Source organism: Peromyscus californicus, unplaced genomic scaffold (assembly GCF_007827085.1).
Source record: "Peromyscus californicus insignis strain IS unplaced genomic scaffold, ASM782708v3 Scaffold_20__1_contigs__length_68692818, whole genome shotgun sequence".
In the NCBI taxonomy this organism is placed as follows: Eukaryota; Metazoa; Chordata; class Mammalia; order Rodentia; family Cricetidae; genus Peromyscus; species Peromyscus californicus.
The window spans coordinates 3,487,562-3,507,941 of NW_026294503.1; the positions used below are offsets into that span (position 1 = coordinate 3,487,562).

At 40.6% G+C, this 20,380-nt stretch overlaps 1 protein-coding gene across 1 annotated transcript in view; it reads right to left on the reverse strand.

Annotated features, from left to right (window-relative positions):
* The window catches only part of Rgs22 (regulator of G protein signaling 22), a 137,807-nt gene that overhangs the window by 21,956 nt on the left and 95,471 nt on the right, over positions 1-20,380 (reverse strand). The window contains 5 exon segments of the mRNA XM_052747618.1: positions 1,165-1,323; positions 3,620-3,782; positions 4,601-4,770; positions 7,511-7,603; positions 9,499-9,693. Coding sequence (XP_052603578.1) covers positions 1,165-1,323; positions 3,620-3,782; positions 4,601-4,770; positions 7,511-7,603; positions 9,499-9,693 — 780 coding nt within the window.

Consider the following 20,380-nt stretch of genomic DNA (forward strand, 5'->3'; position numbering starts at 1 on the left):
TCTCCCATGTGATACTGCAATGGATGCTCTTGTATATTCTTACTCATCTGTGTGAAAACTTAATAACATTAAAAATACCAATTGCCTGGCCAGGCACGATGGTGCAAGACTGTGAGTTCCAGGCCAGCCAGGGCTATGTAGAGACCCTGCTTCTAAAACAAAAAATTAAAAATTAAAAAACGAAACAAAACAAAAAAACCTAAACCAAATGACAACAAAAACAAAAAGCAAAACCCAATTGCATTATCAGATGAAATTTAAGTCTCTTCTCCTTGCTGGGTGCCATGCTGAGAAGCCAAGCACACATCACTGTTGAGATGAGTCCTGGGTTACAGACACAGGCTGCCATGGTCTAGCGCAGCTGCTGTTGAGAGTCTTATTTCTCAAATGAGAAAGACTACAGTAAGGAAAGGGGAGGAGCCACAAATGTGTGGCAACTGTTGGGGCTAGAATTTGAGAAGCCTGAGTCCACGCTTTTAATGATTATCTACTGAAGGATCATGACTGGTCAACAGGTACTCACATTCAAGGTTTGGCTAGGTCCTGCCAACTGCTATCCCAAGATTATACTGTCATGTACCTTTATCTTCTTCTTTTGTTTTTTTTTTTTGTTTTTTTTTTTTTTGTTTTTTTTTGTTTTTTTTTTTTGTTTTGTTTGTTTTTTTTTTTTGGTTTTTCGAGACAGGGTTTCTCTGTGTAGCTTTGCGCCTTTCCTGGTACTCGCTTTGGAGACCAGGCTGGCCTCGAACTCACAGAGATCCGCCTGCCTCTGCCTCCCGAGTGCTGGGATTAAAGGCGTGCGCCACCACCGCCCGGCTTCTTTTGTTTTTTTAAAGATTTATTTATTTATTATGTATACAGTGTCCTGCCTGCACATATTCCTGCAGGCCAGAAGAGGGCGCTAGATCTCATTACAGATGGTTGTGAGCCACCATGTGGTTGCTGGGAATTGAACTCAGGACCTTTGGAAGAGCAGCCAGTGCTCTTAACCGCTGAGCCATCTCTCCAGCCCGTACCTTTATCTTCTGACGTGCTGCGAACTGTTCACTTGTGAGAAACAATGGCAACCACACGTTTTCCAGTCTGTGCAAGACGTGCTTCACTCAGGACCTTTGGAAGAGCAGCCAGTGCTCTTAACCGCTGAGCCATCTCTCCAGCCCGTACCTTTATCTTCTGACGTGCTGCGAACTGTTCACTTGTGAGAAACAATGGCAACCACACGTTTTCCAGTCTGTGCAAGACGTGCTTCTGGATTTCCACCAGCACCGGCGCATCAAGCTGCTCGTGAAGGATCCTCCCCCAGCCGCCGCTCAGAAGCATTATCTAGGAGAATAAAGACAGAACAGAAAGCACAGGCTTTGTTTCTTAACCATTATTTCACCGACTGGTCATTCTGGATAGGAGCCACTATTTCTGTTTTCACAGAACGTCTTCTTAATGTGTGGCTTTGCTTCCTAGGGAATATTGGAAAAAGCACAGGAGTGAAGGTGTTTTCTTGTTTTGTGCTTGTTTGTTTTCTATGTCAGGACCTAATTTCTGCAACTGAGCTCCACCCTGGCTCCCAAGTACTAAGTTTTTCTCTCTGTGGTCTCAGTAACTATGACACAAGGCAGTGAATGTGGCTTTTCCGAGTTCTGTTCTAGACCTAATATTCTTATAAACATGTGATTCTAGCAGAACTGACCCATTCGAGGAAGCATATTTCTTTCTGTAGGTACGGAAAATGAGGTATCCAATTAGATAGGTGGGATTCTGACCCAGCCCCTGGAGATGTACACATCAGCAACAAACTGGGTCGCTGGCTTGTTGGCTGGAGGTGGTGGGGGTGACTGCTGCAGGCACTTCTCTGACAACATTCGGGAAGAGCAGAGAGGAAGAGGCAGGTAGAGGAAGGTCTGTTTTACAGGTGCTCATCTGATTTGTACACTGACAAATATCAGGAGTCCGCGGCCTGAATCTTCACTCACGGCATTTCTAGCAGCCAATCATGGTGGTTTCCATCTGTTTCTATGTACTGTCAATATTCTGCTCACTGGGAAAAGCCCTCATTGTTTAGTTCACCTTTGATAAAGAAAATACTACTAATATTTTATGTAAAAACAAAGCAGAAATCATCTTTTTAATCGTCCCTAACAATATTAAATAAGAGTAAATAGTAAGATTTCATTTTCCTGAAAACAGAGACTGTCTTGCTGCTGAGAGAGCTAAGTGGTTTTAAACTCAGTCAGGGACAGGACGAGCTGTATAAAATGTGAGGCCAATTCCCAAGTATAAACTAGGTAGAGACAGACTGAGTAGAAGGCAAAGACCAGGACTGGCCTGCAGGAAAGTCTGCTGTTAGCGAGACCACTGACTTGCCGGTAATGGGGACTTTCCCACCGGCATCATAATCGGCATGTGCTACAGCACGTTCACACAGTAAATTGGAGGCCACGAAACCTCACTCGATGGAGCACGAGCCAAACAGGAGACAAATGCTTCTCATGTGTTCATCCCACACGTCACCTCACTGAGATGCCCACCCACGCCTCTGACGGGCCCCAGATCTGTATCTCGGAACTAGCATGCTGCTCTTCTTGCCCTCCAAGCCAAGACAGCCTGTGGGGCTGGTTGGCCGAACTCATGAATATCTCAGAGCTTTTTCTTTACTGAATCGAACATTAATCTGAAATTTCCATTTTCTAAGTATAAACCATTAAAGAATATTCATCCTTATAAGCTCCTAAAATAAAAAAACCATACACAATCCATTTGTTTTTTAGATAGAAAAACCCCAACAAAACAAAACAGACCACTTCACACTAAATAAATTATTTTTAACTCTGAATTTCAAAAGCACAATCAGATTGCTTCCTGTAACTGATGGCTTTATTGTTATTAGAATCTGTAATTCAGGCCAATGCCATGGTACAACCAAGTGACTAAACCTATGTTCACAGTCTATGAGAAATTTCTAGGCTGGGCATGGAGGTACATGCCCTTAATCCCGGCACTTGGGAGACAGAGGCAGGTGAATCTCTGTGAGTTTGAGGTCAGCCTGGTCTACATAGTGAGTTCTAGGATTGCCAGGGCTATGTAGACAGACACTGTCTAAAAAAACAAAAACAAAAGTAAAACAATCATTCCAGGATAACAGAATCATAAACAGGGTTTTCAAAGATCAAAAGCCTTTTGAGCGAAAGCAGTTTAGAGGAAGAAATCAGAGGTAGTGGTGGATAACGGCTCTTTTCTGCTGTTGAAGATGCAAGGCCTTGTCCATATGGTTTCACACTTGGTCCTGAGCATCTAAAACAGTGTGTGACATACTAGTGACACACATAGTCACTCAGTGAATGAATGACAAATTCAAATCAGTGTGCAGCTGTCATGGTACCGCCAAATTTATGAACACTGCCCTTAATACTGACCTAGATGAATGACATCTTATCTAATAAAGGAATTTAAAAGAATACATTTTAGGACATGTAATACTTGAGTGGATTTTAGATGTCTGTAGATACTCACCAAATACCTAAACCAAAGTGTCTATCCAAAAAGGCAGCACAGGATAAAAAGAGACTGTTGTGCTGTTGGCAGGAGGAGGAGGAGGACTGCTTTCACACTTCCAACATGCTCATACCTGGTTCTGCTGATACAGAGAAGCTGGGCTGTTGGGGCCGAAGAAGTACTTTTTATTGAGGTATTTGTTTTTAATGTAGATAGACTTTGCTTCCCTTTGCTTTTGGTCTTTAAACAGGATTCTTCGGAACTGTTCGATATCTATCCAACACATAAGGTCGAGGCTGGAAAGAAAGCACATTCCTTCTTAGTTATTCCTCTAAATTCAATTGGACACCAGCCAAGCTGTTGACAGTTGGAAGGGGGCTGTCTGGGCAGGTCAAGGACTAGTGAATACAGCGCAGCCTCAATCCAAGTCCTGCACAGGACGCTCCACTGCTGCACAGGCTTAATCCTTGCTAAGACTTCTTGCAAGGAGTCCTGGGGTTGGAAACAGATCTCTCCTTTACTGGTGGTGTCTCAGAGTTATCACTTAATATTGGACTAGTATCTTCAATTTCAAATATGGGGAAATGCCACATATATGTCACAGTTATTCAACAACAGGACAAATTTAGAGTAATTCTCATCAAGATGAGGAGAAATGATCAAGTTTGGCTCTAAGTTCAAACCAGTTTCTGTTAATGTGAGAGAGAAAAATATGACCAATATTTCAGTTTATAGCACATAAGTTTCTAAAACTGCAATGTTTGATTTATACATTAGCTAATAAAACTGTGAATTTTTACAATTATTAGTGAAATATAAGAGACACTTCCCAGAAATACTAAAGGAAGCAGCAGAAAAAAGGAAAGCTTAAAAAGTGTTTCAAGTTGCTAGTGCTAAAAATACCAGCAAGCATCACATGATCGCTGAGAAGGACACCGGGAGCGGACATGGCGGCGGCGCTGAGGAAAAGTCATCCAGTAGATTTTTGTTCATCAATTTTCACGACATAGGTAAAGAGCTACTACCAAGCCATTAATACAGCATCAATCAAAATCAGCACCAAAAAGGATTTCTTTTTACTGAGAAATATATTTAAAACTAGGTATTTCCTCACCTTGAAGAATGAGACTCTAGGAACTGACGGAAATGTTCAAATTCCAGTTTGTTGTTAAGTAGATCATTAAAGGTAAAATGCTTGTATTCCTCAGGAACATTACTCCAATATTCTGTTTGTTTAGAGACTTCGGCCAGTGACGGTATGCAGGTTACAGATCCAGTAGTGTCCTAGTGACAAAATACTTTCACAAAAATCTCTTACAGCAACAAATTATTTATGATTTTAAACAGAACCCCTGAAATAAAAATTAACTACTGGGCCAAGGCTGGTTAACAACTGGTAGAACTGGGTAAATAAACGAGATGTTCACACTGACTCTCAAATTCTTTACTGTTCCTTTTTACTCTTTTCCTTTTTAATAAATACTTTGTAAACATTTATAGACAAACAAGTACTCTGTGTGCATGTATGTATGAGCACAAGTTCATATGGGTACTTATGTGTGCAAAATATTTGCTTTCAAAATATTACTTTTATTTCTCAGTAAAAGGGAAATGTCTTTTGTAATAAAAACAAACCCATAAAGTAATACTTCCACCCAGAGATAACTACCATCACAATATATAGCCTCTTTGCCCTCCTCTCTCTGTATATGTACATACACACACATATAGATTATATATAAACATATATAAATACACACACATATATAAATAAACTACATATGCATGGTGCACACCTTTAATCCCAGCGCTTGAGCGGAAGAATCAGGTGGATCTCTGTGAGTTTAAAGTTAGCCTGGTCTATAGAGTGAGTTCCAGGACAACTAGGCCTACACAGAAAGCTTGTAATGAAAAAATACCAAAACCCAAAAAAGTTGTCTTCTAACATCCACAGAAACACATTAAATAAATAAGTAAATGCAATTTAAAAACATATATATAAATATAGCACACATATAAATATAGCACATTTTATATAATACATATAAACATAGCATATTTATATATAATATATAGATATAGCATACACAATATTTAAAAATCTTATATATTATATACAAACAATAGAATATATATGCTATATTTATAATACATAAAATATAAAACATGTAATATAACATATATTATGTGAATAATATATAATAATATAGCATATATAATATATACATGTGGCATATTTATATATTATGTATTAAAATATATGTGCATATGTAGTTCATTATAAATGAAGATATGATCATGTACCTATGGTTTTATAACTATATTTTTTATTTCAATAATTTATAATGACATAAAATATTGTTCCATAACTATTTAAAATTTTTTAGATTCATTTTATGTGTATGAGTATTTTGTTGACAAGTATGTATGTTACCACATGTGCCTGGTGCCTGCAGAGGTCAGAAGAGGGCATTAGACCCCTGGAATTGGAGTTACAGACCCTCGTGAGCCACCATATGTGATGGGGGAATTGAGCCCAGGTCCTCAGTGACTCTTAACCACTGAGTCATCTCTCTAGCACAAACCACATGTAATTTTTAATATAGCTTTATCACCTCTCTATTGTTTAAAAATGTACAGCCATGAGATAAGCTACCAATGTTTCAAAAAGCGATGCTCCTTATATGGAAGAATTGTGTACAGCATTATAAATTGTGTTCCTGAAGCTTAAAATACAACGTTCTATGGGTTACCTCCATGATGCTCACTACCTCCCAGGTCCGAATTAATGGTGCATCCAATAGAGAACTCTTCACCAACAAAGCAACTATTGAGGTTTTATTTTAAAAACGATTGTTTTTGAAAACTTTATTTATATAAAAATAAAAACTTCAGTTAAACAGAAAAAAGAAACTGAAAATCACCCCAAACCCACCATTCAGAACTCTCTCTCTCATTTCGGTGAACTTTTTCCCAGACATCTCTTTTTGCATATATGTACACGTGTGTAAATACATGTAATGTTACATAAGTAGGATTACATGATATGAGTGGAGGGTTGGTTTTGTTTTGTTTTGTTTTATTTTGTTTTGTTTTGTTGACATAGGCGCTGTCTTTGTAGCCCTGGCTGTCCTGGAACTCTCTATGTAGACCAGGCTAGCCTCGAACTCACAGAGCTTTGCCTGCCTCTGCTTCTTGAGTGCTGGGATCAAAGGTGGGAGGTATGTGCCACCACACCCAGCTTGACATTGGTGTTTCTATTTCATGTATTTTTATATAACTGTATACCAAGAACAGATCAATTAACCACAACTTTTATGTAGATGCATACATTAATTTTATGGTTTTATGGACCTATCAAGATTTGTCTAATCAATACAAAACTTGAAAACTTGAGCTGGTCATTACGGCACATACATGCAGTACCTCCCAGACTTGAGAGGAGGGTCAGAGCAAGGCCATCCTCAGCGACAACTAGGTAAAGGCCACTCTGGTTTACATGACTGTCTCAAAACAAGCAAATAAATAAATGTCACAATTTTGTAAATAAATATAAGAGTTAATCCCCTAACCAATCCTATGATCTTTTTATTGACTTTTCCAACTATTTTCCCCATTTTCCTTTTTTAAAAATCTGTTGCTATAGGTATGAGAGATTCTTTTTGTTCAGAAAATGCAACTGAACTCTTGCAATTTGACAACTAATATAGTTACTGACATGTGGAAAGTAGTGGGCACCACTTAAGGGATTCTCCTGTAGTTGAAGCCAAGTCTCCGGTCTTAGGAAAGTCCCTCTGTCACTTTACAGCCTGCTTTTCCCAGCTATGCTGAACACGGCATTACGACACCGTGACCTGTCAAACGTGGCAAGTGTGCCAGGCAGAGGGGCGGCAGGGTGGGGCGGCAGGCTGGTGACTCTTTAACGAATATGCATCTCAATATAAGATCACTTACCAGCAGCGTACAAGACAGAAACTGTCTCTAGGATTCTGAACGGCGGTTTTCTAAGTACAGAGTGTCTTACCTCAGCCAGCTTGGAAACTGTTTCTTTATGCAAAGCTTGTAGCTTTCTGAAGTATGTGGAATCCAGCTGCCGAGTCTCTTCCTGTAGTTTCACCTAAAAATCAACAAAGCTTATAATGCTAGTAGAATTCGCATTATGAAAATGGGGGACAGAACACAGTTTTCCAAAAACAGTGAGCTTTTGCCAAGAAGGCGAATTGCTTCTGAGGCAGGAGCAGAGAGCCCTACGTCATTAAAAATATTAGCTACAACAAAGGGACACATCAAATACACACAACAAAGAGTGGACATTTTCCTTTTAATGACACAGTTGCTGTCAATGAACCCCTCCTCCCTGGACACACACGTTGATCACACTCTCAGTCTCTAATCAAAGTAACAGACGAGTCATGGAGAAGGCAAAGGCTGTGTGAACCAAACAGTTCACAGGAGAACAAGAAAGGACAATGTTGTTTACTGGTGTTCCTAAGTGCTTTATTGCTATAGCAAAAGAGGAAACAGTTGATCAAATTACTGCTCATAGCAGGTCTGTCTTCCTAACACATAAAGCGTCAATTCTCTACAGGCAGGACAATAAGACCACTTTCCAATTCTCTATTGCAGGGAAAAACCAGTCATGCCTGGTTGGCTAGCTGCCTGAGAACTTTCTGTATTTAACAGCTAGCTTTGGGCGTCTGCTTCAAAGTCCTTCTGTATACATCGTACAGTCAGTGAGTCTTTTCCAATAGCCTTCTGGATTGAAGTTAAGGAAGATTCTAGAACTAAGATTAAAGTTTTCCCTTTTATTAAGAACAAACAGTATATAATCTGTCTTACACATTTTTATAAGATTCATTTGCTAATGCCAAAATGTTTTGGTTCAGGACACTTATACAGTCCAATGTCTTTCACAATTACAGGATCACATTACAGACTTCTTGTCTTCTATGAAATGCAGTATATATTATAAATGTGTTAAGAGAGACTTTTAAAGTATCACAGGATATTCTAATTTTTCTACTGTACCTGTACATTCCTAAAATAGAAAGGATACTATGTTAATTTTTTAGAACTGTAAGAATTAAGGAATGAAATCTAATTATTTTGATCTCTGAATTTATTAAGGCTTTAGAATTATTTTAGTTACAATCCAATGAGACGAGTCTATGCAAAGTTTTTCTGTACTAATTTTATCATAATTGCTTAATTTATCCTTCTTGGTAGACAATGCATGTCCTTGGGTAGATATTAATAAAGAATAGCAATTCAGCAGCAGCACCCCCACCTCCAACACACACACCAGGTACATGTATTTACCTAATGGAAAAAATAACCAAGGACAGTTTTAATTTGTGATTCAAAAGAAATATCTAAAGAAATTTCCTCTATCCATCAATAATAATAATGATACTCCAATCCTGACATCTTTTGGAATATAAAAAGCTGTGTACAAATGTATCCAGTTGGGCATTATGATTTGGTAAACACTGGTACTTTAAATAGCAGCATTGAAGTCAGAAGGTCTGCTTTTCACCATACACGGGAGGGAAGCATTTAGATTTCTACGGGTGTGCTATTTACTATAACCCATCCAGCAGAAAATAAAATGGGTCTTTTCCATTCATCATAAGCCCACTGCTGAGGAACGTCAGTGGGGACAATAGCAATCTGGCTCGTTTGCACCAAGCAAAAGCTCATATTCCTCTTCTGACATATTTGTGCAGAGAACTAAGAATGGCAGAGATTAAGTCTTTTGCTAGGAGACAATAAGGAAACTGGCAATAAAAAACAAAACAAAACAAAACAAGATTAAAAAAAATAAACAGAGTTAATAAGCATTTTCCCTGCATGGATCTTGTGTCTTCCCCAGTCATGACTGCAGAGCCCTGGCCCCCCTGAGGGTGTACCCCCTAAGGGTGTGCCCCCTGAGGCTGTGGCCCCTGAGGCTGTGGCCCCTTGAGGCCGTGTTTGAGCTCTTTCCTGCAAGCACTGTTGACCAGGCCATCATACCTTTCTGTAAGCCGCTTGGTCTGACATCACCATCTGTGTCCAGGGCTCCAGAAGGATGAGGAGGATGTATTCTTCTGCTGTGTCAAAGAGATCCTCAAACGGTGGCTGGATCCTCATGTAGATGTCTTTCTTCTCTTCCTGTTGAAGTCCAATGTCCAGAGTGGCCGACGGAGCGATATAAGTGGCAAAAAGGTACTAGAGAGGAGAGGGCGGGACAGAGAGGCTGTGAGGAGCCACAAGTTAGCCAACTCAAAGCGGCAAAACTAGGACTTGTCCAAAGTATGTTGTCCTCTTCTTTTCTTTTTCACTAGAAATGAGCAACTAGTCATTTTTTCCTCAGATGACAAGTGTATACAGATACGCTATGATTGACTGATGTCACCCTAAGTGCTGGGTTTTCCTTGTGTGTATTATGGAATGACTGCTGCATGCCAGGCAAGTGCCCTACTAGTGACCCACACCCCAGCCTTCTCAACAGCCTGCAAATATCCTTTGGTTCTACAGCCTGCAATCCTAGCACTCGGGACAGGGCCAGAAAGGTCAGTTCAAAGTCACTTCGGCTTCATCGTGAGTAGAGGCCGACACGGGCTATGATGCTGCCTCACAACAACAACAGCAAAAACCCAAACCAATAAGAAACAAAAGCCAAGATCATATAGGACTAAAAATCTGGCTATTGGTAGTCTTCTATCCTAGATGTCTAAGGAATTACCCATCCTGTATTTCTAAGAATGCCTAACTGGTGCCTTTGGGGCATAAAATGCCTCCATCTGGTATCTAAGGCTGTGGGATGGATACAGGAAGGTGATGGGTAAATAGGAGGACACACACAGAACTCCCCACAACTCTCACAAATGCCCCCATTCTACTTGTCTTGTTGCTCAAAAATAGCTATTCAGACACAAGGAGCAATTTAATAACACTGTCATATCACTATCCCTGAATAGTAGCTATTGTTTATATTTATAAATTATATATTAAAAATGTTTTTAAGGCTCAGGAAGTACTGCCCCTCACATAACCCAGACCTGCAGAACCAGAAGAGGCCAGAAGTAGTGCAGGAATCCAAGAGAAACTACCAGGAAAGAACATATGGCCTCACCCATCACTGGCAGAGCCCCAGGAACTCTGGGGCTGCAGAGACCAATGGCTCCTCCTCTCCCTTCCTCCACATCACACCACTTGGAACCTGCCAGAGATCCAGAGGACACCGAGAAATTCCAACTCGGCACAGCTGACAACAATTAACTCCGGGAGTCTTTTTATTTCTCATTTTCTGCTTTGTCAGTTCCACTCTCACGTTTATTTCTCACGGCGATTTTGCTGTTGTTCGTACGTTGCTCAGTTAGGTTTTAGGACCCCACCCTGTTGGCTATAAGGCCACCTCTTATACCCTGCTCTTATGCCTAAGTCTTTTCTTCCTTCTTTCGTCCTTACCCCTCTTCCTTTTACCTAATTGTAACCTGCCAGAGATCAAACAATCTCTAAATCTACGGCCCTAAGAGTGTCCCAGCGTCTCCCTCCCACCGACTTTACCTGACTCGATTCTTTTTCAAAGTCAACCCTTGCTCCTCATACTTGGCCACCTTACTTCCTCCCACTGCTCATCTTAGTAACTAAAATCCAAGCACACTCCACACTATCCTCGATTGTTTATCCTCCAACAGTCGCTGAAATCAAAGGCCCACTCTGGCTAACTGGCTAGCACAATGTCTGCTTAGCAGAGCTACCAAGAAGCCATGCTTGCTTCCCCAGTCCTTCTACACAGGGAGTGATAGAAAGCTCACACCAGACCCCTGAGCTCCTCACACCAGACCCCTGAGCTCCTGAACCAAGCAATTATTTTCTCAAGGACACACCACCACAGCCAAGTCTCATCTGAACATTGTAAATACTTCAACTAAAACAATATAGCTGATAAAACATAAAGAAAGGAACAAAATAATACCCGATCTGCAAATCCCAACACAGGAGCACAAGAAACATGGAAAACCAAGTCAATATAACGCCCCCCAAATGATTAATCCTACAGTAGTGGCATCTAGTGAGGGAGAGTTAGATGATATCCCAGACAGAACTGAAAGTGTCTATAAATATGTACAAAGATACAAACATGTGAATAAGGAAGATGGTGGATGATAGGAAAGAAGATTTCAGCATAGAGACAGAAAAAATGAAGAAAAACCAACCGGAAATGTTGGAAGTAAAGATGCAGTAAGTCAATAAAAAGCTAGAAGGTTGTAGCAACAGTGAGCACAGGAGAAGCTTGCTCTGGAGGCATAGAAACATTTTCAAAAGGATCATACAGACACTCTCCCAGTAAGAAACGAGATGCCAGTCTAGAGCTGGAGACAGCTAGGAAAGCAGAGAGAGTAAAAAACAAACAAGCAAAACCAAGGGAGACACCAAGTCACATACAAAGGTGGGTCCCCAAAAAGTAGATTCATTAACTGGAACTATAAAAGCTCAGAGTCTGGACAGGTAGATTTCAGGTTCTGAAAGGCAACTGCCAGTCCAGACTACTATACCAGGCAAATCCATCACAACTGAAGGAAAAATAACAACTTTCCATGATAAAAAAAAAAAGTATGACCATTGAGCCGGCTGTACCAAAGATACTCAAGGAATCTTACATAATTAAGAGAAAGAGCATCCATCCATGAGGCTGTAGGAAAGAATAAACCACACTAGAATAATAGTAAAGCAAGAGAGGAAGACGGAAAAAAATCAAGCACTATAAAACCAAAAATGACAGGAATTAATGCACATCTTTTAGTAATGGTTCTGAATCCTGATGGTCTCAATTCCTCAGTCAAAGGCACTAGGAGATCAGGTGAAACATTGGGATCCATCTATTTGTTGCCTCAAACAAATGCACCTCATCACAAAAGTAGACACTGCCTTAGAATAAGTAGATGGAAAAAAGTTTCCAAGCAAATAGACCTAGCAAATAAGCTGGTACCACTGTTCTAACATCTGACAACAGATTTCAAAGCAGGTGAGAAAAGATAAAGGTCACTGCTCATGATTAAGGGAACAGTCAGTCAAGAGGACATTAGAACTCCAACATACGAGCCTAAAACACTGATACAATCAGTTTCATAAAGAAATACTACTAGATATAAAGTCACAGATTGACCCAAGCACAAAAGTGCTGGATGACATCATTCCCACTCTCACCAATCGACCAGTTATCCCATCAAAAAACAGGCAGAGAAATACCTCAATTAAATGATATCACAGATCAAATGGACTTAACAGACATCTTTAGAATTCCATTCCATCCAAACACCACAGAATACACTTTTTTTCTCAGAAGCCCATGGAACTTTCTCCAACATAGCTCATATATTAGGCCACAAAAAAACTTAGCAAACTCAGACAAACTGAAATAGTTCCTCATATTCTACCTGATTCCAATGGAATAAAAGTACAAACCAAGGGCAAGAGAAACCCTAGACCACATGTGAACTCGCGGGGACTAAGGAACACACTGTTGAACGATGAGTGGGGCCTGAGGAAGTCGAGAAAGAATACAAACATTGCCAGAATCAAATACAAATGAAAACACAAGGTATGAAAACCCACGAGACAGGATGGGAGCCATCCTAAGAGGGGCACTTACAGCTCTAAGTGCCCACAAAATCAGAGTGCGGGGCTGGAGAGATACCTCTCGTGGGAGAACACTTCCTGCACTTCCAGAAGACCAGGGCTTAGTTCCCAGCACCCACACTGGACAGCTCACAACTGCCTGTAATTCCAGCACCAGGGGATTTGACACCTTCTGGTCTTAAAAGGCAAATCTTCAGGTAAACTAACCAAAAGAAAGAGAGAAGACCCAAATTAATAAAATTAGAGACAAAAAGAGAGCCATTAAAACAGACATCAATGAAATTCAGAAGATCATTAGCTCTTACCTAAAAATATATATTCCACTAAATTAGAAAAAAATTTAAGAATGGATAAATTTCTAGACATACATGACTGTAAAAATTCAACCAGGATGAGATAAACAGTTTAAACACAGGTATAATATGCAATGAAATTGAATTAAAAATTTACTAACTGAAAGAGTCAATGCATATATGGATTCACTGGTGAATTTTACCAGACCTTCAAAGAAGAATGAACATCAATGCTTTCCAAACCAGTCCATAAAATAATGAAAGGACATTACCAAACTCCTTTTACAAAACTGGTATTTTCCTGACTCCAAAACTAGACAAAAATAAAGAAAATACGAAGAAAATCACAGACCGATTACTGATGCAAAAATCCTCAACAAAATACTTGCTAAACAAATTCAAGAAAACATCAAAAAGGTCATTCATCATAATCAAGTTGGCTTTATTCCAGAGTTGCAGGGTTGGTTCAATGAATGCTGTAAATTGCATGAACTGTTTCAAAGACAGAAATCACATGCTTATGTTGATAGATGCAGAAAAAATGTTCTGGAAAGGTCCACCACCACGTCACATTGAAGGTGCAGAAGGAAGACTCTAAGAGTCTCTGCTTTGCAGATGACATGACTTATACCAAAGAGAGCATAAAGATTTCACCAGAAAACTCTCAGAACTTAACATTTTCAGCAAAGCGACAGAATACACAATTAATATCCAGAAGCTAGCAGCCTTCCTTCATGCCACCACAAACATACCAAGAAAGACACCAGGAAAACAATCTTAGTCAAAATAGCCTAAAACTTCCTTCTAATAACCCTAACTAAGGATACCAAAGACTTCTACAACTAAAACTGCAAAACAAGGAAAGAAGAGGACCAGAAAGACGCTGTGAGAGGGAGAGCCTGTCAACAGGCGGGCACCTCCGCTGGATGACCATCCCCAAGTGTGGCACTGATTTCCCTCTTCTTCCTCGCTTTTGCTAACTCAGACTTCGGGGTACTGTTTATTATCATCTAAGTAATTTCTCCTTGTTCAAGTCCAGCTCCTATGATGATCAAGCATGATCCTTAGAAGTAACAAGATTTATTCCATCTCCTTGATCCTTTGTATTTTTTTGTAAAATCACAGATGCAGAGGGTTTGTGCTTCCTCACCTCTTCAAGGTGATGGAGGCAAAGGCAGACAAGGGAATAAAGACAAGAAGGCTGAACTCAGTTGCCAATTCTTAAAGGGTACGGCATTAGTTTTCCTGCAGAGAAGTAAAGAAATACATACAAGCTCTAGATAAGAGTACCAGGGGCAGGTAAAAGAGGGGTGGTGGTGCCCACATCCAGCTTACGGGCCAGTTACTAGGCCTACTTACAGGAGACTGGGTGAGGGATTACTCACAGGTGTGTGGTTGACTGCCTATCACTGAAAAGTCCCCTACCAACATGGGTGACTTCAACTTCCCAAAAGCGGCATATGTAGAGCCCCCCTTAGCTAATTTCCACATCCTATATGTAATACAGCACTTCCCAACACCTCATACAGGTAGGAGAGAATTGCATACTGCTGGGAGGGTCAGGAGGAAGTGGCCAGAATTTCAGGTTAGAATCCAATGACCCTCCCTCACCCCTTTCCTTCCACAAGGATATAGTAACAGGCTTTATCAAGCCCGGTAGTCACAGCTACTTTGCAAGATAACAATGGCCATGTTATGCCCAGGTGACAATGTTCCACAACTTCAGAAAACCAAGTAAATTTACAGTATAGTCAACTGACTTCTAGCATTAAAATCTGAATATCAGGCTGGAGAGATAGCTCAATAGTTAAAACCATTTGTTGCTCTTCAGAGGAGCTGAGTTCAGTCCCCAGCACCTGCATGGCAGCTCATCAGCATCCTTAATTCTAGTCCCAGGAGATGCAACACCCTCTTGTGACCTCTGAGAGCACCAGGAGTGCATGCAGGGCACGTGCGTCCTGTAGATAAACATTCACAAACATAAGAGACAATGAATCTTTAAAAAAATTAAAATCCCAAAATGTCTTTCTAATAACCAAGGAACAACTTGATGACTTATAACAACTATAGGATACTCATATAAATGAAAAAGATAAAACAACATACATAATAAAAAAGTTAAGCACCTTTATAATTTTTGTAAAGGTGAAGTAACTTTAAGTAGATGCTACATAACATTTTGATGACACACAAAGACTATATCATATATTTCCTGAATAACTAATTTAACTACGAGTTAGAGATATTATTACCAGATCTTGGGTCATTTGGTGCTTTTCTGGCCACCCAGATCTTTTTCAACCACAAAATAAATAACAACACAGCTCCTGTTAAAGAGAAAATGCTCCCTTCATGTTCTACACAGCCACTCTAACTATAAAGCAAAGATTCACGCATACACAGCTGTGGCAGACATGATTCCAATTTAAACATTAACTTATGATGCTTTCCCAGGCCAGGAGGGATACAAGCATCGCCTGTCTATGATCAGGCTTCCTGGCACTGTGCACAACACAGCTCTTAGCTCCATCTCTCTTGGAGACCCTCAAAGGTTATATAATCAGGAAGTGCATGCTGGGCGTCCTGCCCACACCTCTACACCTGCATCTGTGACTCACTTTCTTGGCAAGTGTATCAAATGTGGGGGGAGGGAGCAGAAGGCTTCTCCCTTAAAAATAGTTTGGAAATTCTGGGAGTCCATTTTCTTGCCTTGTTGAACTGAACTCTTAGTAAGACTATTTCATTGCTAACAGGACAAGCCAGAGAAAAGGATGTATGATGGGTACCATGGAGACAGGAAGAAGAGCTGAACAGAGGAGGAAAAGGGAATAGCAAAATGAACCCAAAGAAACAAGGACCAAAACCAATTAAAAGGGCATGGAAGGGAAAAAGAATGTTTTGATAAATATTTTGCTTTTTAATGGGCAATAAATGAAAATAATATTTAACTTACTTTGGGGGTGATAAGAAAAGATCTCACTATTAGCCCAGGCTAATCTTGAACTTACAATCTTCCTGTCTCTGCCTCTTGAGAGCTGAGTAAATAAGTGCACACCCACCGTACCCATTTAATAAATTATTTTTATACACATTACTTATTTTGGCATCGTATGGAGAAATGCTTGTATTCTTGCTTAAGGAAATCTCAGCTCTTTATTAGAGATGGCGTTCTGCACACTATCTGTACTGCACTACCTAGGACATGGAGCAAACAACTTATGACACTGGCCAATGAACTTTGTATTTTCCAGGCCTATAATATTTTTGCATGCTAGATTAAAGTATCACCAACTGATAATTTTCAATTTTGTGGGTAAGCATTTGCCTGCCATGTGTTCAATACCCAACACCATGAAAATAATAAATAGTAACAGTGAGCATCTTCTTCATTTAGTAGACACCACCCTCCTTTTAAATACGCCCTAACACAGGAAGATTCACCTTTACCATGCCAATGTTTTCCTCTTGGTTTTTTTGTTTTGTTTTGTTTTTCGAGACAGGGTTTCTCTGTGTAGCTTTGCGCCTTTTCCTGGAACTCACTTGGTAGCCCAGGCTGGCCTTGAACTCACAGAGAATGTTTTCCTCATACAATCAAGCTTGGACAAGCACACCTGACAGACGAGAGTACAGGATTTCTAAAATATCCTCTTTCTCTCTCTTTTTAAAAAACAATTTAAAAAGCAAAGCAACTGTGAGACATTCCACAGTTGTCTGTGATAGTTGGGTTTCTTTTTGTACCAAGTACTAACTGATGAAGTGGGATTCCAGTCACACTCTAGGAGTGTGCTGCGTCACACGGAGGAAGCACCTAGTGAAGCTTCACCGTGCTGAAGGTGAGCAGTGCTGGGAAGGAACCTTCCCATGAGTTCAGGCTGCCTGACGAGCTGCAGCCCAACACTCATCTGTGTTCCAATGAAAACAAGACCAATTTCTGTGCAGCCTTAAAAGGCAAAGTCAAGAAACCACCAAACACTGCGCCACATGTGCTGATTCGCCCTGCTACACTGCAGCTGTTGGCCGTGTTAATGGAATGGTTTCACATGCTTCCTTTTGATGTATTCATTTAATGACGGGGTGTGGGATCTTAATGAGACTGCCTGGCTACAGTGCTTGCCTGATGTTTGACTGTCCCCACCAGGCCGGGCCTGGAAGTGAGAGAAAGAGAAAACTTTAAAACTGGAAGATGTTCCTAAACCTACACGCTGTGAAACCTTAACACCGGCTTATAGGACATCTGGCAGATGAGATGGGCAGGCAGACATTGAGGACACTTGTCAACTTTCCTTGATGGTCTCAAATCAAAGAAATGGTAAGTGTATGAGATATGGGCACACTTATTAGCCTGCTTTGTTCATTATATTAGGTCTGCACATATCAAATCACAATGTACCCATAAACACATAGAGTTATGGTGTGCTGATTTAAAAAGTAATAACCAACAGATTTTTCAACATAATTAGCTGAAATAACGAAGAGGTTAGGAGAAACCATGTACGTTTCAGCATGTTGTGCCATTGAGAAGTCCATTTTTCTTAGACTCATTAATTGACTATAACGGTAAAGTCAGCAGAAGGCATTTTAATGTGTATCTTTCATATTCTTCTAGGAGTTTTCCAAGATATCTACCAAAGGAATATCAGAAAAAAAGGTCCTGTCTGCAGTTGCTTCTCCAGGTAGGTCCTCTGGGGTTTGCCTTACAGACTGACAGGACGGTGCCAGCTGAACCCGTCAGTCCCTGGAGGAGAGGAGGGAGACGCTACCCACGCTACCACTTCTTACACTATAAAGACAGAGGAAGGGGAATCTCTGGGCTGTGGGAACGCACAAAGTTTGTCAAGTTCTAATTTTTTAAAATCAGCTCCTGTTCAAGTTTACAGTAAGCAAACTATGGGGGACTCGCAGTTCTGGAACAAGGGTAAGATGCCGTCTGTGAGGCACAAACAAGGAGGTTCTGAGCAGTTTCGGAAATCCGGGGAAATTCTGAAGGTGGAGGGTAGGGCTTCCAGCTCTAACGTCAGTGAAACTTGAAATGGAGAGGGTCAGAACGGCACTTCTCCCCCTCCTTCCATCGTCAGAACGCAGACTGCCTCGTCCTAGCTCATGGGAGCTAACCAAAAAACTCAGAAATTTTGTAAATCAACTATTAAATTTAGTCATTGTCAAAAGTTGAATTAAATAACCTTTTAAATATAGAAATTATATTAAAATCAAAGATAATGACCACTTAAAACTCAATGCTTCCCACTGGCACCAAATCACTGCCACTCAGGACTGTGATGTCATTTGCCTGTGCAGAACGATCCGGTGAAAAGAGTACATGCTGCTGCTGCTGCACATCTCTGCCCAGCTCTGTATTCTACCCTGTCATATTAGGAGCTCGAAATCACCTACCCTGAGCATATTTCCACCCAGAGATTAGTGCATGCTACAGACCAGGGTTACCCTCCACCGTTAGCTGCTAAACATTCCCTATCACACCGCTGACTAAAAGGCAAAGATTCCCTTTTTCTACCATGACCACTAAAAGGCTTGAGATGGGGTTGGGAAGGAAGAGAGCAGATAAGTCACCTAGTTCTAATGTTTACTGGAGGTAAAGCCACATAGCTAGAATATCCCATATTCTACTGGCACATGCCAATTTATAACATTTTCCTTACAGACTGTTTAATTAACCCCCGTTTTGAAAGTATGTAGTATAATAATTTCCCTGTAGTTTCATCAAAGTGAAACTATCTGGAAGAAAAGTATTTCTTTAAATTCGCCTCTTCACACTCCGAACAGCATTCAGAAGGGCAAAGCTAAACCTGAAATGCTGAATTTAACTTGAGTCAGGGGATAAGGATATCGTGGGAGAGAACTTGTCAATCTGTCCTCCTGAGGAAGTGTAAGGAACGGCTCTGAAGAGGAAACAGTGAAGCATGAGGGGAAATAAAAATGATATTGTTGGGTCTTAACTCAGCGCTTCGTCTGCCTATGGAGCCAGCTCACTTTACAGATCATCTTCAGCTCAGCACAGCAACTGTGGGATCAACCCTGACAGGAGAACACATTGATGTGCTTGAAGGCCAGCAGCAGGGCACAGGAACCTCTCAACTGGGCTCAACAACTCTGCTCTTGGAACTTATATAAAACACTGAGATGAAACTGCTCTCTGAAGCTAAAGGCAAAAGGAGTCCCTAGGGGTGTTTATAACAGGGACATGAATGCCCCGATGCCGGATAGTTCCAGAAACCACAAAACTCGGCAAAAGAGAAGTCTGTTTTTATAACCATCCACAGCTCTACTGGGCACAGAACCTTGTGATCTGAGTTCATATGAGGCAGAAAAAGAAAACAACAAGCAAATCCAAGCAATCCAACCTTTTTTTTTTCTGCAAAAGGAGGAAAAAAATGATGATTTTTAATGACCTCTCACATCCCACTAGGAGCTCAAAAACATGACTGAGAGTCCGTGCCGAGAGGATAAATTACAGATGAAGCCTTGCACAGATGGACTCGCATGTGAAGAGCCTTGCATTGTTCAATTAGGAATCCCGAAGATGGGGACCTAGGCATTGCAACATCGTGATCCTGAGAGGCAAAGTGCTGCAGAGATCTGCACATGACGGGACTTCACCAAGAGATGTCAACATGGTGACAGGCAAACCGAGAGCTCCTGGTCACTGCTCAGCCCTTACTAACGAGACCTTGGAGCAGAACTTCAGAAAACGCCAATAGGATATCAGAGAGACACTGGCTCGAACCAGTTTGGACAGAGAGAAAAATCAGAATATGTTAAGAAAGCCGGAAACAAACCATAAACTCAAAGGACAAAATAGATTAGAGTTTTAAAACTGACCAGTCATTGCTTAAGACATTTTGAGCAAAGCCAATTAACCAAGCGCACAATGCAGTAAAACAGACAAATACCTAAGGAAATCCCAACAGTCAAAGGCAATCTGAATTGCCCAAGGATTTTATCGTCTCAATATTTTTTAT